This window comes from Camponotus vicinus, unplaced genomic scaffold (genome assembly GCF_025532165.1).
Source record: "Camponotus vicinus isolate PSW18456_S1 unplaced genomic scaffold, iyCamVici1.0 SCAF_8, whole genome shotgun sequence".
Classification (NCBI taxonomy): Eukaryota; Metazoa; Arthropoda; class Insecta; order Hymenoptera; family Formicidae; genus Camponotus; species Camponotus vicinus.
In genome coordinates this window covers 7,107,328-7,129,883 of record NW_028141980.1, presented here as the reverse complement: position 1 = coordinate 7,129,883, position 22,556 = coordinate 7,107,328, and the positions used below count along the sequence as shown (strand labels likewise).

The window sequence follows — 22,556 nt, the reverse complement described above, 5'->3', positions numbered from 1 at the left end:
ACCGCTCGACGGTCCCCTTTTTGATAAAGGAATTTAATCCTTTTTACCCGGGACGGGACCAAGTGCGATTCAGGAGCGTGGGAGAAGTGAGGGATCAATTGAGTTGGACGCGAAAAAATAAATTTAAATGAATTTATTATACATTATAAAGAAAGATTATATAAAAATTTTAATCATAAATCGATACGGTCTAGTACATGATTCTGTAACAATATTAAGTGAGTATGTGTATGTACGTGAGTGTGTGTGTGTGTGTGCGAGACGAAGAGGATCTAATCAAAATCAGGAGGATACCTTTCCCGGAAGTATTCTATGGGAAAGGCTATGGGGTTTTCGGTAAAGGGGGTGAAACAGGGAATGGAAATATCGGGAGGAGCGGTGCGGAGAAAAGCCTTAAAGCTAGGAATGTGTATGGGGCCAGGTCCCAAGGTGAAAGTACCTGGGAGGATAGGATCTGTGTATTCAGGGTAGGTTAAGGAGAGAATCGTTGCGGCGGTTCGATCACGAAAATTGATCCAGGAGAAAATAGGGGGAGGAAGAGCGGGAGGAGAGAAGAGATGAGAATCGGGAGTTGCTTCGTGGGCTGGAGAAGGAAAAGGCGACAACTGCGGAAATTCAGGTGGATGGTCGAGTTCCGTGTCGTACACGGCAGAGTAACTAGGAGCAAGGGTTCCAGGAGACAGATACGGGGAGTAATTGGGAGGAGAGGTTTGAGGGGGGAGATATGAGGAGTCTCGCGTATCTTCTTGGATGTTACCCAAGAAGATTCGGGTGATAGGAAGATTCGTATTTATTTCGTTTAAATCTAATGTAAAAGAAGGGTTAGCCACAGTCCGAGCCAGTAGTCTGCGGGTTCGGCGATTGCGACGATATCGGAGTCGCTTTGCTTTGGCTCTAGTGGATTTCCTTGAAACGGGTTCCACTAGGGAAGCGATTATAATAAGTAAAGAGAAGAAAAAGGAGAGAGATCATAAACAAAAGAAAAGACTTACTACTTGTTTCGGAGAACGCGATTGCGATTAGCGCTGGCTGGTGGTTGTTGCTGGGCCTCTTGGCGTCAGGAATGACAGTATAGTTGCACTGTTACTTAGCAAACGCGCACAGACTCGATGGGATTACTGACTGTTTTTGCTAATACAAATAACCCCGAGATTTTTGAGAGTAGTGACTGAGTAATACAAAAATGCTGAGATACTGAATGAATAGCCGATTAAATAACTGATTAATGGAGGCTTAAGGATGAAGAATACTTAAGAAGTGTGTGCATTTGTTCGAAGTTCGCGTTTATATATTGTTTTTGGATTACCCTCTCCTAGAGTGAGGACCCAGGGAAGTTAACGAATAGAAACTCTCATTAGATTTCCATCGTCTCTTCCCTGCCCTCTCTTATGAGCGTTTAGAACAAATGTAACAAATCAGAATTTTATTACATTCGTTTGCGAATAGGAGAGCATCTTCCAAAACGGGGAGACCTAGGATTCTCAGTATTGGAGGTGGTGGTAATTTATGTCTTGCAGGATGCGTCTGCTAAAGACAAGGGATGACTTTTACTACCCCCTTGAAATTAAGATGGGTACGTGTGTCGCGTCGCGACATCCGGTCACTCGCGTTTTCATGAATAGTTTCTTTTACTTTCTATAGCTTTTTGGATTTTATGAGTTTTCAAGTGATCGGAAAATATCAAATTCGGCTGACTGGCTGGCGCCTTGACTGTGACCGGATGCTACTCTTTATGATTTTATAGCCTGTTAATATCTGGCTGTCGCTTTTGGAGCACATACTGAGAATCCTATTCCAATTTAACTGACATTAACGATTTTTTGGAAGTCATGCACGTGTGCGCCAGTTATGGGAAAGAAAAGAATCGTGAAATCCCTTGGACGTAACAATACTATAGTTTTAATAGTTAACATACGTAGTTATAATAGTTAATACAAAAAATACTTATAATAATATTAATACAAAAAGGACTTTTGATAGAAAAAAGAAAAGAAGTAGAACAAAATTTATTTCTCTTTTAAATCTTAAGGTAGAGATAAATGTTGTTCTACTTCGAATAGTAGTGATAGTATTTTTATTTCTAATTGAGCTCTCTCACGTAATGGAAGGGCTCGTAATCTGTCTGCTATTTGAAGCAAAAATCCATCAACTGCATCTGGTTTTTTTTCTTGTCCGTCTTCCAGAGCTGATAAAATGACTCTTTTTAGATCTGATGTATCGTCACAGGTTTTTGATTCTAAAAAAATTAATATTCTTAACATTAACAACTTAGTTGAATAAAAATCATTTTTTGAGCATCGTAAAATTATTTGATTCAAATTACATTTTTTAATTTATTACTAAACTTCTATCTAGTATTTCAAGTACAAAGTAAAAAACATTGTTATATTTATTGAAATATATCTATTTAAAAAGTACAGATTTTGTTAAATTTTCAACATACTTTAATTTTAATGTAACATATTATCGTTATTTGATTTTTCTACATTTAATTAATATTCTTCTATTCAACCAAAATTAGATTATTAAACAATTATTATTAAATAAAAAATATTTTTTTTAAATACAATTTAATTAAAATTAAAACCAACTTTTTCTTTTCTGTTGATTCTGTGCTGGAGAATTGTTCGGTGTCCACGACTGTTCACTTCCAGAAGTTGATGTTTGAGGTATTTTAATTTGTAGAGGTGATTGGCTCTTTTCTCCATGACTCTCAATTGGCGATTCTATATCAGCACGCTCATCAATACATGTTTTATCCGGCAAACTCGTGATAGTCCTACATAGTAAAAAATACATTAATGTAAAAATGTTACAAATCAAATAATTTTGTAAGGTTAAAAAGAAATCATTTTTATTGATTTTTTGTTAACTTTTATCTATATGCTAATGTAAATATTTCATTTTTATTTTCTATATATTACAAAATAATAAATATTAATAATAATAAATTCTTGAAAAGAAATAATAAATATTGTTAAAATATTACAAAGACAAAAAAATATTTACAATGATTTTCCTACAACGTCGTCAAGGAATTTCATTTGATTATACAAACTGAATCCTATTTTTGACATTTTCGAATTACTTGCTGATCCACTTGGAATGTACTCTTTACGTTTTGCTTTCACGTAGCTGTCGCGCAGTTGTTTCCATCTTTTTTGCACTAACTCTATATTATTTTCTTTTTCTGTATTTAAAGAAAATTACAAAAGTGAATTATTTCTTTCATTCGTTAATTTGTTTCAATGCTTGATACAGAATACAAAATGATATTCTATTATATAGATTATGAACATACCTCCCAACACATTGAGGACTTCGTTCTATAAAGTTTTTTTTTTTAAACTTGTTCTTTCTTTTAATGGAATACGATGATCGTATAATCCTGGTCTTGCTTGTACTGCAGCAACAAGGCATTCATTATAATCACTGTTTGGATCATTGTTTATTTCATTATCATTGATAGCGTAAACGCAATGAGAACGAGAGTGGAAGGGAGCGTCCGAACAAGGAATCGGCAGCGGGACAAAGAAACCGAGGAATCCGGCTATAGATTTAAATGAGTTTATTTGCTAGGTTTTGTTCCAAGATTAAGAAATTACACTTTAAATTTTCCGTCCCGCACCTAACAATCAAAGAAATGAGCGGAGAACTTTCGCCGAATATTTCACACCGCAAGCAACGGTGAAACCCAGAATGTTTCGCTAGCTATGAACTGTACGTTAAATAAAAGGCGCCGTGCCAAGTGATCGCGTCAATATATACTTGAGCTCTTCTCGAAGGATCCTGACCTTTCAGGAACTCGACAGTTGAGGAGACAACGTTCAAATTTTCGATCCAACGTGTTGTTTATTGGCTTTCGATCCTTCGAGAAGAAAGCGCTGTTTTTCTTGCGCAGGCAAACCGATGTATCGCTTAACGGCTGCCAGGGGCGCCGAGCGAGCTGTTGGGCCCGACCCCCCTTTTGAATCAGTAATAATTACCCGATTATTAATTGTCGATGTTCGACGCGCTTCGAACAATCATTGTTTATTGCTTGCGATAACTGAGACTTGTGAACTGTAAAAAAAGATTTATTTCTTAGAACTGCTGTCTAGTATTGATAAGAAAATTATTACAAGAAAATTATGATGTATTTATTATTAGAATACTTACTAATCTTAGCGATGTTACACTCATTTATATGTAATAATTCTGTGTCTTCGTCATAAGATTTTAAGCATTCGTGTTCTAATAAGTTTGTGCCCATTCCAATTATCCATCCACAATATCCGCACTTTATAGGCTACAAATAAAATAAAAATATATAAATGTATATAATAAATGTATGTAATAAAATAAATACAATATAACATTTAATCTGTATCATATATCAATGACTAAATTCTAATCTCAAAATATTCTGATTTATCGCTCTTACTTAAAAAACGCAAATATTTAGAAAATTATTAGAAATTATTAGAAATACTTACAGGTGTTGTATCTTTTTCCATTTTTAAAATCTGCAAGTTTTTTTATTGTGATTTATTATTTATTAACGTATTTATGTACATTCAATATCATAGATATATAATCCATACATCTAACCTCACTAATAAAGCTATATACTGCGACGCTTTTTATTTTTAATTTTTCAATCCTCCTCGGGTGTTGGAGAGGAGGATGTTAAAGGGGGAGCGAAAACGCCGTCAAAAACACAAGGCGGATAGAGATGCTCGCGCTCGGAGGAACTAAGATGGAGGGTGTTCTCGCGCGGGCCGCGGCGAAGCGAAGGCCGTCTCGAGATCTCGAAGTTGGGCGCCAGATACGGTCTTGCACGTATCAATTCGCAAAATCGTCAGAATAGCGCGAAAAACGTTAGCCTGTTTCGCTACGGGCCGACTAGCTCACCTAACGATAGAGGGGATCCGTTGAAAAGGATATTGACTGATTTTATGCGAGGCGGTTGGTGATTACGAAAATTGACGAACACAACGGGATTTAACGCTCACGACAAACGAACACTCAAATAAATTACGCGAATTTAATAGAAAAGATAATATAACAAATTTATTTAAATAAATGAAATATAGTAGAAAAGAATATAAAGTAAAAGAAATAACGAGTTCCAGAAAGAAATAATAATAATGACATAAATTAGCGAGACTGAATTATCGAAATATAACTGCAGTTGACATCATTTCGAAGATTTGAAATAGCGGAACGTACCACAGAAAATTCTTCGACAGCGGTGATAACAATAACAATATGAAGTCGAGACTATAAGAAAGCTGTGATATTCATCATCCTTTGGGCCCGTTTTTATGGCCGGACTTTGCGAAACGAACGGCGTTTCGAGATCGTAACGGAAATTTCGACAATCTCATTAACGACTAAATTTTACCGATCTTTATGCATTATTCCTTCGCTCGCTCATTTAGTCGACAGCAATAGGTTCGAAAAGAGGCTTAACCTTAGAGCGAGAATAATCCAGCAATCTGCGAAGACGAGAAATTGTCGCTCGCGACAAGCGCGTTCGATTCGATCAATATTCGATAGCCGTCGGACGCCGCTTCACTTCTTTTCGGCGTAACGCTTTTTATCTATGCGAAACCTTCGAATTTCGACACTTTCTTAATTCGCTGAAATTTATTATACACCGCGACACACTCACACGTACGACAATTACCTCGCGATAAACGCAATTCATACAAGTACCGAGTGCGACGAAGACAGCACTACATTTGCCATGTCGCGATACGCACACGGTCACACGCTCACATACACGCAAATTACTAACGAAAATTGCCCGAAGATCGATTGCGGGGATGTCTTACGCGGCTTCGACAACTCTTTTTGACAGCACGGATAGCGAACGCATTCGCCGCGATTTACCGCGCACGTGGTCGATATACGAGAGCCGGTCACTACGCGTTTCACGACACCCCGAATCCCGGAGAGAGACGAACGGTTCCTTATCAGCTACGGCCGATGTTACGATCGTCCTTGATGCCTCGGTCGCTTGTCGCCCGAAATACACGAAAATCGCGAGCTCGGTACAATACCCGAGCGACAACGAGACACGAAAATGGCGACGGCGACAGAGCGGCCGGTCCGCGGACGGAATCGCGTACGTGGCTTACAATTTAGCGATGGACAACCTCACCGATACTCGCTCCCGTGAACAGGGGGTGATCCTCGGTCTCGTCCTCTCGTCTTGATCTCCTCGGCGATACCCAATACGACAACGACAACACTTGGAGAAGAGCAACTTTACGCTAAGAGCGACCGCACCAGAGTGATTCCCTGGATCTCGCGATCCAGGGTCGATAGCGGCGTCAATCCTGCGCGCAGGGGTGCGCGGATTCGCGGCCAATAGCGCCGCGACACGCCGCGAGGTATTACTGCACCCCGCGACAACGCCGTATCGGGAGCCGTATCGGCCCCGATAATTTAAAATTCCGAATTTCGGCGACCCTGTTATCCGCGGTCTTCCGGATGCAGGTCTTTCCGAGGACGGAGGGTGGCGCCGATCCGGTCCGGTTATCTCGGTTCAAGACAGCTGGTTCTTTACCGCTTTTCCGCCTTTAATTGAAGGGGGCAAAATCCACCCGCGACTCTGCGCTGCCCTGTTCCTCCGGCGCCTTCTCCGTTCTCGAGTCGGAGGTAGAAAATGTCGTGTCGGCTGTTGTGACAAGGATTCCTCTTGGGCCTTTTCCGGTTTCCTTCCGGCGGGTTGCCCGACGTCAAGAAAATGATACAAAAAAATAAATTAATAATAGCGCGAAATATACTAATGGCTCGTCTCTCCGGAGATTTCGATACGGCTCTCGCAATCTTTTTCTGGCGCGGCCGCTCGGCTCGCGCCCCGTCAAGATTTCCGGGGCGGATGGACGCGCGTCGGGACGGCAACGTCACAATACATATATAGATGTATATGTGTGATCCGCTCGATCCGCTCAACTTAAGCGGATCATAGCGTATAAAAAACGGCGGATCATTTGCTATTGGTCCAAGTTCGATACGCCCGATACGCGCGTATCGCCATACGCGCCATGGGACGTCACCCTAACACATCCTTGCGTGCTCACGCGAAACTTTGACGTCCAAAACCGGACATCTTGTGGATGTCCAAATATTGGCCGTTAACGGATGTTTAGAATCGGATGTACGATGGACGTTCATTTCATGTCCATGGACGTGCAGATGTAAAATGGACATAAAATGAACGTCCATAGAATGTTCTGTGCTATCTAGGTATGTAAACCAATATCCTGTAGATATCCGTTCCAATATTCAGTGGATATTTATGTAGATACATTTATTATTAATTTAGATACATTTACTATTATGTATTGATATTTATTTTTGCATGGATATTTATTCTCTCTTCTATGATACATATATGACGGAATTCGCCATAAAAAAAAATTAACCGTCAGTGGTTAATTTTTGGAGTTCTGGGGCTCCTCTCACAAAAGATAGAAGAGATATGGTCAGTGTTGCCAACTTGGTGGTTTTTCCGCTAGATTTGGTGGTTTTCGAAGATGTTTGGCGGTAAGATTTATCGGTTTAGTGGTTAACGGGAAATTTGGTGATTTTAAGGTAATTTTAACGGGAATTTGACGATTTAAAAAAAAGTTTGGTGTTTTTAATGGGAAATTTGATAATTTTAATGTAATTTAATATTTTAGAGATAAATTTTATAATTTTAAAATAATTTAGTATTTTTAATGAGAAATTTCTTAAGGGTGGGTAATATGGAACATTATTAAAAATATCGGATATCGGTATCTAATTTGGTGGTTTAATAATTGATTTATTTTTATGCACATGTAATTTCGACAAATAAACCAAATTTACACATACCAAAAATCTCGCCTAAAATCTCAATTCAAATTCCAAATCCCAAACTAAATCCTAAACCAAACCACAATCTAAATAACCTACATTCAAACTGAAATTTCAAATTTTTAGCAATATCTGTTAATTTATAAAAATTTCAATCACCTACATCTCAGTATAGAATCTCTCGCAGAAGAATCGTAATCTCGTAATTCAAACATAAATGAAAACAAACTTAAATAAACTTAAAATTATTTGTTTTATTATGTATAATCAGTCTTATATACTATCACATTTCTGATAAAATAAAGAACTCAACATTATTGATTGTATAATCTCTGAAATAAATTAAACAACGTTTATAACGAACTAAATAAACTCAAATAGATTAAATAAACTAAATAAACTCAAAATTATCTAGTGGCATATGTCTTTTATAAACATTTTAAAAGTAATTATGTTAATCGAAATAAAAATCGATGATATCGTCATTCCCGTCAATTGCTTGCGAATACGACTCATCAGCTGTTTGTTTGGTGTAAGCTTCTTTGGAACCAATTTTCCGTATTACTTCTAACGGCAGAACGTAGTTGTGACAGCATTTGTTGTTTCTTCTTAGTCCGAAACGAATCGTTAAAATTGCATTTGTCATTTCGACCGACATCTTATTTCATACTTTATTTTTTACAAGATTTAATTGACTAAATATCCGCTCAACTTGCGCGTTTGAATATGGCAGAATAAGCATCGACAAAGCAAAAGTGGCCAATTCGGCAAATGGGTTATTTCCAGATGCGTCCTTGTATTTATTCACCTCATCCCAAAATGTAATGGTATCAGTTTTGTTCTGACAATCAATCAAATTGATTTTTGAAAGTTGTAATTCAATAGCATCGATATTACTTGAGGCGCCCATGTATTCCAGTATTGGTTGTATTGATTCTTTAACCGCCTTCAATATATTGTCCACTGAGAGCAGCGATATTTTTTTAAGAATAACTACATTCTCAGGTAATCGTTGTTTAAGCTGCTTGAAAAGGCCGAGTAAGAATGATTTGCATCGTTCGCGGATTCCTTGCTCGTCATGAACATTAATTTTTCCGTCCTTTCTAAGCTGCTCAATTTTTTTCTCAAATGAATGTCCCAAATATGGCTTAGGATCGAGATAATCCTCGATGGAACTCAGCAGAGGATCTACTTTACACGTTGGCAACACGAGTTTTTTCGAAATTCCTTGCACGACGATGTTAAGATCGTTTAAAAGTTTCACGTGATCGTTTTTCTCACTTTGAAATGCTTTATTCACAACTTGTATCTCAGACAAAATTGGCTTTAGAAATAACAAATACAACATGTTTGTTTCATCACAATACATGTTGTATAGAATCTCCGCGGAGTAACATTTCTCCGAAAGTCTCGTCATATTGAAATGAGTTTTCAACTCGAGCCATTGGTGCAACGTTCTATCTACAGCCGCCTCTATAGATAACCATCTCGTGTTGGAAACCTGTAGTATTTGTAAAGGGCGTTTACCACAGTTCATCGTTTCGTAAAGCTGAGTGTATTTTATTTGACGCATAGAGGATTTTGAAAACCAATTATAGGTCTCGTGAATTAAAAACTCGAGATTGCGCGGAAGAGTATCGGTCATGGCATGTGACACGGCAAGCTGCAACGAGTGGCAAAGACACCTGATCAAAATCAGCGACGGAACTTCCGCTTTCAATGTTGCATAAACGCCGTTATTTATCCCGATCATAACCGAAGCATTGTCAGTTCCAATAGCCAACAAGTTTTTTAAATCCAATCTCATCTTCTCAAGAGTTTTCTTTAAAGCGTTGACGATACCTTCGGCATTATATGTTTCCAGTTTGGTCAGTGCTAAAAAACTCGCGATTATTTTTCCCTGTTTGTAGCTATAATATATGTATTATAACGATACCTAACAACTTGTTCACGGACACGTCGTTCGACTCGTCCAATAATAGACTATATTTTCCGTCTCCAATATCGCTGAGCAGCTCGTTGTTAAAATAAGGACTGAGTATATTTTTTATTATTTCACTGCATTTTGTTCTATGCATTTTTATACCTTTTGCTGCCTCACTGTCATTAAAATTATGCTTGCACATTTCACCCAAATGATCACACGAAGCGATTGCGCTATGTGCGCAGAGAAAAAGTGCCATCGATCCTTCGGCAGCTAACAAGCTCGACGATTGTTCGCAAAAAGACAATTTTTGTTGTCGTTGTGAAGAAAATGGCTCTGCAGCTTGAGTGTGTTTATTTGTTTTGCTGTGATTGATTAAATCCACGTATTTGGCCGCTAAGTCGCATTTGCAGAATCTGCAGTGAGCCTTCGTATCGTTGCCCGCTACCTGTTTTTCCATTAAATTTTGTTACAAAATATATAACCTTGATGTAAGATGTAACAATATTTTTTCTATGACAAACTTTATCAAATTGTCTAGACATATAAAGACTATCTACCTGAACGATCCATTCTTTCAATTGTATGTCTGTGAGCCAGACTTTTCTGAATTTTTGAATATATCGCTTATCTTTTGAGTCTTTACTCATCTCGAAGGAAATTTATAAGAACTTTTCGTAATTTTCAATTGATGAAGAGGAAGTAATACTCGAGTCAAATTACGATTTCGCGGACAAAGTGGGGACGTGAGGAGAGCGTGACTGTCGCTGGACAAAGTATATATACATGCAGCGGTTTTTGGTGGGAAAACATGTACCGTTAGTGATTTCTGGTGGAAAAGAACGCAGAGGAGTTTAGTGGTTTTCAGCGGAATTTACGAAGCTCTCTAGTGGGATTACGACGATCCGAGTTGGCAACACTGGATATGGTTATACCAGTCTTCGAGCTAATGCGTTCTTTGATCGATAAGCCATGACTCGCAGGACCAGTACCGCGGCCTTATATACTGTCTTAGATGGATCCCACTTTCGGGTTAGGCGGTTTTCTTTTCGTCACCTAGCAGCAAGGCATGAAACTCGTGGAAATATATGAATATCCATTGGATATCTTTGGTAGGTACTTGGTGAATATATACTCACACTCAAAAAACGAACTACTAAATTTTAGCAAAATAATTTAACATCTTTTAATGGTAACAAATCAGCAAAAAATCACCGTATTGATATGAAATAAAGCTCAAATTAAACAGTCCTCTTTAAAACTGAAAAAACCAAATTTGAGTTACAAAAAATATTTTACAAAATGACAAATGTTGAAGATAGACTTTGAGAAATACGAAACAAATTTTTTTTTAACTGCTGCATTGCTCAGGAAAATTGGCTTCCTGATGCAAAAATGTTTTTAAGCTTATTTATTTCTTAACAAATCCATATTTTAATAAATTTTCTACGACTTTTTTTGATAGTTACACCGTTTTGAAGAAAATGTTACAAAATGAAACTTTCCTTGTAAAATCTGCAATTCAGAAACAAATTATCATGGAAAACTTTTTCAAAAAAGAAATTAAAGTGTAACTCGATCCAAGATGCATAAAGATAGACCGGTCAGATTCAAATCGTTCCTCAAAGCGATATAACTTTATCAAAGAAGATCTTAAAAAATGGATTAAAATATGAATTTATTAGGAAATAAATGAGCTTAAAAATCCATACATTTTTACCAGGAAACAAAAATTTTTGTAAAATTTTGTACCAGTTAAAAAAAAATTTGTTTCTCATTTTTCAAAGTCTATCTTCAACATCCGTCATTTTAAAATATTTTTTGTAAAATATTTTTTGTAACTCAAATTTGTGTTTTTGCTTTTTAAAAGAAATGTTCAAGCTTTAATTTGAGTTTTGTTTTATCTTAATACGATGATTTTCCGCTAACTTATTGTTATTGAAAGATGTTAAAAAATTGTGCTAAAATTTAGTGGCCCGTATTTTTTGTGTGTAAATGTAGATATGTGGATAATATGTGAATATCTAGTGGATATTTCTGACAGCTACTTAATGGATATAGATATATGGATGTTATATCCCTAGTAGCACAAAACATTGGCAAAATATTGGTATACCTTGGCTCAATATTGGTTATATTGGAAATGTCTTAGCCAATATTTCCCAATGTAAAACTAATATTGGTTGTTAACAAAATGCAAGTGTTCTACCAATATTGCAGTGCCCATGATGACTAATAATGGCTACTAAATAAATATAAATGTGTTGCTAATATGGTTGCATCCATTATAATATCAATATTGGTTATGAAGTAAATGTAAATGTGTGCCAATATTGCACGTTCACACATTATATGTGAGCTTCGCGCGTCGCCACTAGGTGGCGAAAAGGAAAACACCTAACCCGAGAGTGGGACTCCATCTAAAGCAGTATACAGGGTGAGTTTTTTATCTTGAGACATCGAAATATCTCGTAAAGTCTAAAAGATACGATAAAATGTTTCAGACAAAAGTTGTTTGGTTTCAAGGGGGACATAAGATGGTGCCATTAGTTTGACCTCAAAGAGTCACGTGAAGGTCACCTCCAACTTTTTAAACAGGACACCCTATATGCTTTTACATATTCTTGTAGCTCATATCAAGAGCTGTCTAAAACACTATAATTAAGTTAGTTTTCATTAAGTACTTTCCGAGTTATGAGGCTTTAAATCATTTCTTAATTTTACATAAACCGTAGAATATCTTGTAAAATATTCATTTTTCGATTATCTTACTTAAATATTTTATGTACAAAATAATGAGAGGAATCAACTGGTGTAAAGAAAACACAGTTATTTTTGCAATTAACAATTACATATTTTTTCTTAAAAATAACTGTGTTTTCTTTACACCAATTGATTCCTCTCATTATTTTGTACATAAAAGTATTAAGGTAAGATAATCGAAAAATGAATATTTTACAAAATATTTTACGGTTTATGTAAAATTAAGAAATGATTTCAAGCCTCATAACTCGGAAAGTACTTAACGAAAACTAACATAATTATAGTGTTTTGGAAAGCTCTTGAGATGAGCTACAAGAATATGTAAAAGCATATAGGGTGTCCCATTTAAAAAGTTGGAGGTGACCTTCACGTGACCTTCAGGTGACTCTTTGAGGTCAAACTAATGACATCGCCTTATGTCCCCCTTGAAACCATACAACTTTTGTCTGAAACATTTTATCGTATGTTTTAGACTTTACGAGATATTTCGATATCTCAAGATAAAAAAGCTCACCCTGTATAAGGCCGCGGCACAGGTCCCACGAGTCACGACTTATCAGTCAAAGAGTGGGGACTATTATAGCTGCATCTCCTCTAGCTTTTGCGAGGAGCTCCAGAGCTCCATAAATTAACCACAGACGGTTAATCTTTTTTTTTGATGGCGAATTCTGTCATATATTAGAAACTGATCTATATCCAATGTAAAAATATTTGAGTATATATAATTAGCCAATCTTGGTTAAAGATGAAAATAATATATTCGTCCAATATTCATGTAGCGGTAAACGAACGAACTAACACATCCTTGCGTGCTCGCGCCTCGACGTCCAAGACATCTTGTGGACGTCCAAATATTGCCGTTAACGGATGTCTCAAATCGGATGTACGACGGATGTTCATTTCATGTCCATGAATGAAAACACGAATTCAACGTGTGAGTTCAACGTAACAGACATAATGCTGTCTCACCTTGTTTCTAGTTTGTTAAAATTAGTTGCTTCAACAATTATTGGCAACATGACAGCAACTTCATTCCATTTGGCTATCTGGGTATACATCTATTATACAGGGTGATTCAGAACAAACGTTTGTTTTTAAAAAAATAAATTGTCGAGTCTATTCTAAGACGATTTTCCCTTTACCAAAATTGTCTACGAGGCTTAGTTTTTAAATTATTAAATAAAATAGTTTGCGAATTACGGAACGAGTACAAGAAGTAGACAGGGACGGCGCAACTCACCGTCCGATACAGGCGATCATGTGGGGCGGTCGACGCGATCAGCTGATTGCTGCACACGATGAGTGTAACAATCAGTGTGTGTGTGTGTGTGTGTGTGTGTGTGTGTGGTGTATTTATGCACGCGTATCCACACATGCACCGTACTCTCTCTCTTTCTCTCTCTCTCTCCCTCTTTCTCTCTCACTCTCTCACTCACTCACTCACTCACTTATTCTTACCTTAATAATGAGATTCTTCATACTGCTGATAAATAGCAGTGCCCAGTGTGTTGCACGATAATAATCGTCGTCGACGAGACGTCGTTTCTTCAACACGCAGTCTGACATATCGTCAAATAAGCGAAGTTTTTTCTTTCATCACTTTCGACACTTTTACAAATTTACTCGCGCACTTAATTACTCACGATTGATAAAAGGAGGAATTTACCAACGGTTACGGCACGAATTTAATAAACGGTTAACGCATTTAATTATTAATTACACACTCGATTAAAGAAACGCGTTAACAGAACGCGATACTCGATGCAAAGCGCGCGACGCGACGACCGACGACAAGCAGGTCAGGTTAGTACTAGCGCCTCTAGCCGCTAGAGGCGCTAGTACTAACCTGACCTGCTTGTCGTCGGTCGTCGCGTCGCGCGCTTTGCATCGAGTATCGCGTTCTGTTAACGCGTTTCTTTAATCGAGTGTGTAATTAATAATTAAATGCGTTAACCGTTTATTAAATTCGTGCCGTAACCGTTGGTAAATTCCTCCTTTTATCAATCGTGAGTAATTAAGTGCGCGAGTAAATTTGTAAAAGTGTCGAAAGTGATGAAAGAAAAAACTTCGCTTATTTGACGATATGTCAGACTGCGTGTTGAAGAAACGACGTCTCGTCGACGACGATTATTATCGTGCAACACACTGGGCACTGCTATTTATCAGCAGTATGAAGAATCTCATTATTAAGGGGTAAGGCCACTGTAACTGCCCAAAAAAAATGGTTTTTTTATGATTTTTTTTAGGATAGAAGGAAAGGTAGTAGCAAAAAACTGTTTAAGTATGTTATTGGCTATATATTGAAGTACAATTAAAAAAATTTTTATTAAAAAATATTACAAAATGGCGGTGCTGCAGTCGTTTTTCCAACGCACCTTCACTTTGAGGCGCTCCGCGGCACGCAGCACAACTGGAGTAATTTTTTTTCTGGAACAAAATAAAAAATATTCTCTTAATCTACATAAGTATTGCTAGTGAAACACGTACGGAATTTTGAAAATATTGATTTTTGTTAAATTGGCACGCATTTGAACAAAAAAATCGAATTTTCGACGAAAAAAACGTCACTTATTTGTTTATAAAAAATTTTCTAATTAATTTATTGAAAATTCCGTACGTGTTTCACTGCATAATATTGTTTTAAAGATGTGGTTAAAATTTCAAATGAAAATATTAAAAATTGAAGGAGTTCTGCTGCGTGCCGATTTGAAAAGCCGTGTTTTGAGAAAAACGCGTTTAAAGTTTTAAAACGAGTTTTAGACATGAAGAAATGAGAAATATAAGTGTTTAAAATTTTTTACCATTAATCTGCAATCCCTGGACCATAAAGTTGCCCTTCCAAGTTCAAGTTTTCATCTTCATTTTCTTTTCTTGATGATTTAAGCGAAGAGCGCGCCTTTTTTGCTGCGTCGGTTAAAGACTGCTCGGCGTATTTGACACGCTTAGCATCTGATTCCAAACAAAAATTGTATGATTGGACACCCAAATCCATCTTCAACACTTTCATAATTTGCAAAATACTTTTCATTCCGTCATTAAACCAGCACACGGCGATACTAACAGCGATGTCGAGTACTTTTTTACCGCTGGAATACGATTTGGGAGCCAAACTCCAAACCGTCGCATTGAAGCTCTCGTTGTTATTTTGGGTGTAACCCCCAAAACAACGATTCAGTAATTCATCGCGACTCAGTTCCTCATATATTGGCTTAATTGCTTTAAAAACGTCCTTTGAGATTTGCGGATTATGATGAAAAGTATCTAAGGTCCCCGCTGCTTGTGCCTTCTTCCAATCACACCAAGTTGCTGAGTACTTCTCGTGCTGCGGATGCTCGTCGGTGGACATTTTATGATATACGGTTGCCCAGATGTCGTTTTTCATATTTTCTATTGAACTCGGATTGCGACGTATTGAAAGGCCATAGTAAATAGTTAACTGATCGATCAATTTTGCAGTTAATTTTCCCTTTCCTCCAAGACCTTTTACTTTCTTTTTTAAATTTCTTAATCTAGTCCCCATTCTCTTCTGCACATGGTCGATACATTCTTTTTTTTTTACTTCACAGTTATTGTAAGGATGACTATCTACGATGCCTTTATAGGTTTTACTGTCACCATCACCTACGTAATTGACATATTTCATTCCGTATAAAGCTTCAGAGCGCGCGAACATTTCGACCGCGGAGTCTAACTCCATCTTTGCAGATGAGCCTTCGTGATTTGATTGACATTCATTAATGTGATTAGCATACCACTGTTCATATTCGGCTGTACCCTCTTTACTTTTCCAGCTCTCACAGCCCTTACAATACTTGCACTTTACTTGAACGTCGATGACTTTGCCCGTATACCATCCGATCAACGAAGTTACTCCGGAGAGCGACGAAAAGCCACGCTTCCGCCAAGAACCGTCACCCGAAACCGTTATTCCATCGAGTTGGCCGTTCTCCTCACTTTTTCTTTTTTCTTCTTCTGCTGCTTTCTTCATAGAAGCGTCTCGAACAGTGGTTGTTGCAATTGAAATCATACTTACAATACGGTCATAAAAAGAATGAAAGATGGGGCGTGGCAATTCCATGAAAGCGCAAAACTTTATGATACCATGTAGTCCTATGCCCAGTAGTCGCATAGCCAGCACTATTCGTCTGTTAATTTCATAAGCATTATTAATATATTTACTACTTGGAATTTCGACTTCTGGGCAATTCGGACAAACGATAACTATTTTAAAACCGAGACCACGTGGGCTTCTTTCTTGAAAGGTTATGTCCGAGCTACACGTTTTACACTTCACGTGTTGAGCAATAGTCGAAAACACCAATAAAAAATTTATGATTCTATATCCAAATCCGTAATCAACATCAAAATTTTCATTATAAACTTTCAATTTCTTGGCAGAAGAGCTCACTCCTTCGGTATCGCTTTCTGCTTCAAATCTATTCAATGGTCGTTTTGACGCTTGCTTACGATGTCGCGTTGGATATGATGTTTTTGTACCTTTTCTTCCCGAATACACCTTCTTATCACTCATTTTAACTTATATATATTTTAAGCTATAACATAAACAGTAAAAAATCAGTGCGACACACAAAAAAACGACTGGATAAACGGAGAGCAGCGAGCAAGTTATATCTTTCTCGACCGTTTACTGACGCTATACTAACGTACTTTTGCTTGAAAATTTCTCAAATATAGTAAACATAGTTTCTAGAGACATCTATTAGTGTATTAGAGAAGTTAGAAATCCATGGGTAAGGGATTAGTTCGTACTTTCCGAGCAGGTAAGTGGCTCAACGCCCATAGTCGTATTAGGGGCGCTCGAGGCGCTCGGGGAAAGCGGGAAATTTCAAGGGAAAAAAAATTTTTTCATGAATAACTTTTTGTTTTATATTCTAAAAGGTTCAAAGTTTCTTTTAAGCAAAAAAAAATCGATTTTTTGAAAATTCTACAGTGGCCTTACCCCTTAAGGTAAGAATAAGTGAGTGAGTGAGTGAGTGAGAGAGTGAGAGAGAAAGAGAGAGAGTACGGTGCATGTGTGGATACGCGTGCATAAATACACCATACACACACACACACACACACACACACACACGCACACGCACACGCACACGCACACACACTGATTGTTACACTCATCGTGTGCAGCAATCAGCTGATCGCGTCGACCGCCCCACATGATCGCCTGTATCGGACGGTGAGTTGCGCCGTCCCTGTCTACCTCTTGTATTCGTTCCGTAATTCGCAAACTATTTTATTTAATAATTTAAAAACTAAGCCTCGTAGACAATTTTGGTAAAGGGAAAATCGTCTTAGAATAGACTCGACAATTTATTTTTTTAAAGACAAACGTTTGTTCTGAATCACCCTGTATATCCCTAGTAGCACACTTTATTGGAGCAATATTGGCTAACAATATATATCCAATATTTCCCATGTTGGTCTAATATTGCAAAGTAGACGCGATTTCATTTTGAGCCAATATTGAATTGTAATATTGGACGAATATATTATTTTCATCTTTAACCAAGATTGGTTAATTATACATACCCAAATATTTTTACATTGGATATAGATCAGTTTCTAATATGTGACGGAATTCGCCATCAAAAAAAAAATTAACCGTCTGTGGTTAATTTATGGAGCTCTGGAGCTCCTCTCAAAAGCTAGAGGAGGTGCGGCTATAATAGTCCGTCTCTTTGACTGATAAGTCGTGACTCGTGGGACCTGTGCCGCGGCCTTATATACTGCTTTAGATGGAGTCCCACTCTCGGGTTAGGTGTTTTCCTTTTCGCCACCTAGTGACGATGCGCAAAGCTCACATATAATGTGTGAACGTGCAATATTGGCACACATTTACATTTACTTCATAACCAATATTGGTATTATAATGGATGCAACCATATTGGCAACACATTTATATTTATTTAGTAGCCATTATTAGTCATCATGGGCACTGCAATATTGGTAGAACACTTGCATTTTGTTAACAACCAATATTAGTTTTACATTGGGAAATATTGGATAAGACATTTCCAATATAACCAATATTGAGCCAAGGTATACCAATATTTTGCCAGTTTTGTGCTACTAGGGATGTATCACATGTGTACATATACACGAGGTTGTTAACTCTCTGCGCATGCTCGCATTAACTTCTTCGAGTCCAACCTGTAGTAGCTGGGTGTCGATTATGTAATTTCGAGCGAAATTTTTCACTTTTCACGTTTCCGCTTTCACTTTTCACGATTCCGCTTATCCAAATTCCGTATGTATTTTTTCACGTGAAATTATAACAGAACCATTACGTATTATATGTGAAAAGTGAAATCACCAAACATGTGACATTAGGTAATAAATATTACTAGTATTACTATCAAAAATTACTAGTATAACTAAACCGCGAATATCTAAAATTAAGAAATATATAGACTGCGTTTGGGCAGGAGATGCTATTAGCGCCAAGTGCGCCAAACTAAATAATAAAAAACAAACGACATTGTTAATACCGTCTCCTCGAAGTATAAGTAGTAACATATCAAAATGAACGTCGCACAAAAACAAAAAGAAATGTTGTTGAATTACTTAAAAAATAATGCGGAATTAGCAAGGGGTTGAATAGATCGAAAAAGTGAAAGCAAACGGAAAATGGTAAATTAAAAATATAATTATTTACGTATCAATAGATATGCATACATATAGTAGAGATAAAGATTATTGAACACAAAACTCATTAATATGTTTAGAAAGATATATGGAATAATATTGCTGATAGCATTAATGCAGCTGACATAGGTCCTCAGAAAAGTGGACAAGAATGGGCGAAGGTAAAAAATGTATATCTCTATTGTGTAAAATATGCATATTTCTAATTTTAAAATGAAATACTAAGATAAAATTATAATTAATTTTTTAAAAAAGTCATATATAATAATTTATATACATATATATAATTTGTTTAGACATGGAAAGATGTAAAATCATATATTTTGAAAAAAGAAGGCAAACGAAGAAATTGCATACAAAGGACAGGTGATGGACCACCTCCAAAAGTTAATTTTCTACATTTGAAGAAGATGTTTTAGAGTTCTTAACTCCAGAAGCAGCTGGAATGGATAATATCCCAGAGGGTGGAATAATTGATGATGAACCAATGTTGCAAGAATGTAGTTCAAGAAATGATGTGTGTTCAAATAATAATGTAATAGAAGAGCAGAACATGTCATACCAAGAAATAGAAGAAAATGATGATGTTCGAAACACGTCGAGCATTAAAAAATTCATTAAGACTCGCGTAATTGTACTCCATTAAAAAAGAGACTCGAGGGCCCGACCGCTCATTCGGCGCCCCTGGCAGCCGGTAGCGAGATATCGCTTTGTCAGTGAAAATCCGAAAACAGCGCTCGCCCTTCTCGAAAGATCTAACAACAACAAATAACCCGTTAGATCGTTAAACGTTGTCTCAGTAACCGCCGAGTTCTTGAAAAATCGGGATCTTTCGAGAAGGGCTTGAGTATAAATTGACGCGATCGCGGAGCACTGCGCCTTTTGTCGAAAAGTCTCCGACGCGCTCATTTAGCTTTCTGTTATCAAAAACGTTCTTTCCGTCGCTTGTGGAATATATCGATCTTCTCCGTTGCTTGCGGATTTAAAAATTTAGCTTGAATTTTACGATCTTCATTTCGTCGTTTAAATTAAAAGACAGTGTAATTTTAACTAGATTATAATAAAGGACAAGACTTTTGTACATAGATATATATCGAGACTTATCGCTTTCTCCTTTCCTCGTCGGAGTCTCTTTCTCTAGCACCGCGCTCACTTCCCGGTCTATTCTCGCGCATTCGCTAACATTTGCTGGTCCTTCGAGCCGGATCGTCGTGACCGGTTTTTTTCCTACGACGCCGTGTGAGTGAAAAGTGGTGTGCTTCCTCTGTGCTTCGGAGATCAGCCATCTGAAATTCAAGCCATCATGAGTCGTAAGGCAGAGTTGATAATTACCGCCGCAACGGATCTCTACGGCAAAATCGCCCGCACTCACGAGAACCTGATGAAGCTGGGCGCTGCCAGAATCACTGTGGGCGCCGTGGAGGCGCGCCTGCAGTCCTTGGAGAGGTATTGGACCAAATTTGACACACACAACGACGAGCTTCTAAACTACCTAGACCAAATCGCAGACTCGGAGTACATAAAGCTCGACATACCTGCTCTGGTTGTGGAGGCCTACCTCGGTAATAAAGGTCTGCTGTTGGACCTTCTGCGTAGCCTCAAGACCGAGGAAAGGGAAGCTGCTACGAAGGCGCTAGAGCCGTCCTCTCAGGCTCCTCGCACTACTCTTCCACGGATCCAGCTGCCTCATTTCTCCGGAAAGTACGAGGATTGGCCAGCTTTCCGCGAACTTTTCCAGTCTCTAATCAGAAAGGACACCCTCACAACACCAGTCGAGAAGCTCCATTATCTGAAGGCGTGCCTTAAGGGAGAGGCAGAATTATTAATCCGAAGCCTGCCCACGACAAGTGAGAACTTCGAGCGCGCGTGGGATGCTCTCATTGCCTACTCTGAGAACAAGTGTCTCCTGGTGCGCAGTTACATCTCCCAGTTCACGTCGCTTCAAAAACTGAAGAGCGAGTCGGTGATTGAACTGCGCAAACTCTATCACAGCGTGAAGAGCACAGTGGGCTCACTGGAAAGCATTGGGCGCCCGATCACGAAGGGCGAAGACTTCTTTGTGCACCTTGTTGTCGATCTCCTCGATCCTCGATCTCGTCGCGAGTGGGAGAACTTCATTAGTGACTCAAACGATCCACCTTCGTATGACAAACTGCAGCTCTTCTTGGATCGTCGGTTACACACGTTGGAATCGTTGCAACCAGTCAAGGTCGAAGCCGCCTCTTCCAAGTCGAGTCCGAGTCCAACACAGAAAACCCGCACTCTCCACGCACGTAAGCAGGACAGCAAACGAGGTCGCTGCTCCCTGTGTAGCCAGGACCACTATATAATGTTCTGCGATCTCTACCAGAACAAGACGGCGGAGGAAAGGAAGCGTCACGTCGAGGCGAACGATTTGTGCCTTAACTGCCTCGGAAAGCACAAAGTAAGCGAGTGTGCTTCTCAAAAGACGTGTTCGTTGTGCCGCGCGCGTCATCACTCGACCCTCCACGAGGCGTGTCCGTCGGTCGAAGTCGCTAAAATGTCGCACTTAGCACAACGCAAAGCCGAGGCGACGGTGTCGGTGCTCCTCGCTACCGCGCGCGTTCGCGTCACGGACCGATTCGGCCGCGTCCACACTGCGCGCGCCCTAGTCGATCAGGGCTCGGAGTCCTCACTCGTTTCCGAAGCCTTAGCCCAGCGTCTTCGTCTGGTGCGATCTCCTACCTCAGTCGCGGTGTATGGAGTCGGTGGTAAGCAGACGGGCCTCGCGCGCGGTCAGGTCGCTCTCCAAATCCGCTCTCTGTGCGACGGGCCTTTAATAAATATGACCGCCTTGGTCTTCCCCCGGCTCACCCTTTATGAAGGCGGAATCAAGGCCGACCGTCAAGCGTGGACGCACATCAACGGACTGGAGCTCGCCGATCCGGACTTCTTAACTGCGGATTCCGTGGACATCCTTTTGAGAGCTGATGTCTACGCCACCATTCTCCAGGAAGGACTTCGGCAAGGCAAGTCACAGGAACTTGTGGCACAGAAAACGGCATTAGGCTGGATATTATCTGGGGCCGTCGGCGCAACAGCCACTCTGCGTCGCACGCTAGCGCATCACTGCCTGGCCGAGGAAAATCTAAGCGCTCTCGTACAGAAGTTCTGGCAGCAGGAGGAGCTCTCTGACGCCGCTGTAGCTCGCTCGCCTGTGGATCAGGAGTGCGAGAACTTTTTCGCCGGACTCATTCGCGAACCGCCGACGATCGATACGTCGTGCGTCTGCCGGTTTCTCCTCTGCCAGACTTCTCAGCAACGCGCTCCTCGGCTCTGCGAGTTCTCTTCAGCATGAAGAGGCACTTCGCTCGGGATCCTCCATTTCATGCGGCAGTACGAAGACTTGCGC

General features: G+C 38.9%; 3 protein-coding genes across 3 annotated transcripts; 1 reads left to right on the top strand and 2 right to left on the bottom strand.

The window, feature by feature from the left end:
- Positions 1-8,497: 8,497 nt before the first annotated feature.
- On the bottom strand, positions 8,498-10,407 carry LOC145976383 (uncharacterized). Its single transcript, XM_083107439.1, has 3 exons — positions 10,318-10,407; positions 9,770-10,205; positions 8,498-9,708 (listed from the first exon to the last, which is right to left on the bottom strand). The coding sequence occupies exons 1-3, from the start codon at positions 10,405-10,407 to the stop codon at positions 8,498-8,500; spliced, it is 1,737 nt and encodes a 578-aa protein (XP_082963565.1).
- Positions 10,408-15,323: 4,916 nt separating this feature from the next.
- LOC145975788 (uncharacterized) lies at positions 15,324-17,051 on the bottom strand. Its single transcript, XM_083106494.1, has one exon. The coding sequence runs from the start codon at positions 17,049-17,051 to the stop codon at positions 15,324-15,326; it is 1,728 nt and encodes a 575-aa protein (XP_082962620.1).
- Positions 17,052-20,486: 3,435 nt separating this feature from the next.
- On the top strand, positions 20,487-22,502 carry LOC145976382 (uncharacterized). Its single transcript, XM_083107438.1, has one exon. It carries the CDS (start codon positions 20,487-20,489, stop codon positions 22,500-22,502), a length of 2,016 nt encoding a protein of 671 aa, XP_082963564.1.
- The last annotated feature ends 54 nt before the right edge of the window (positions 22,503-22,556 follow it).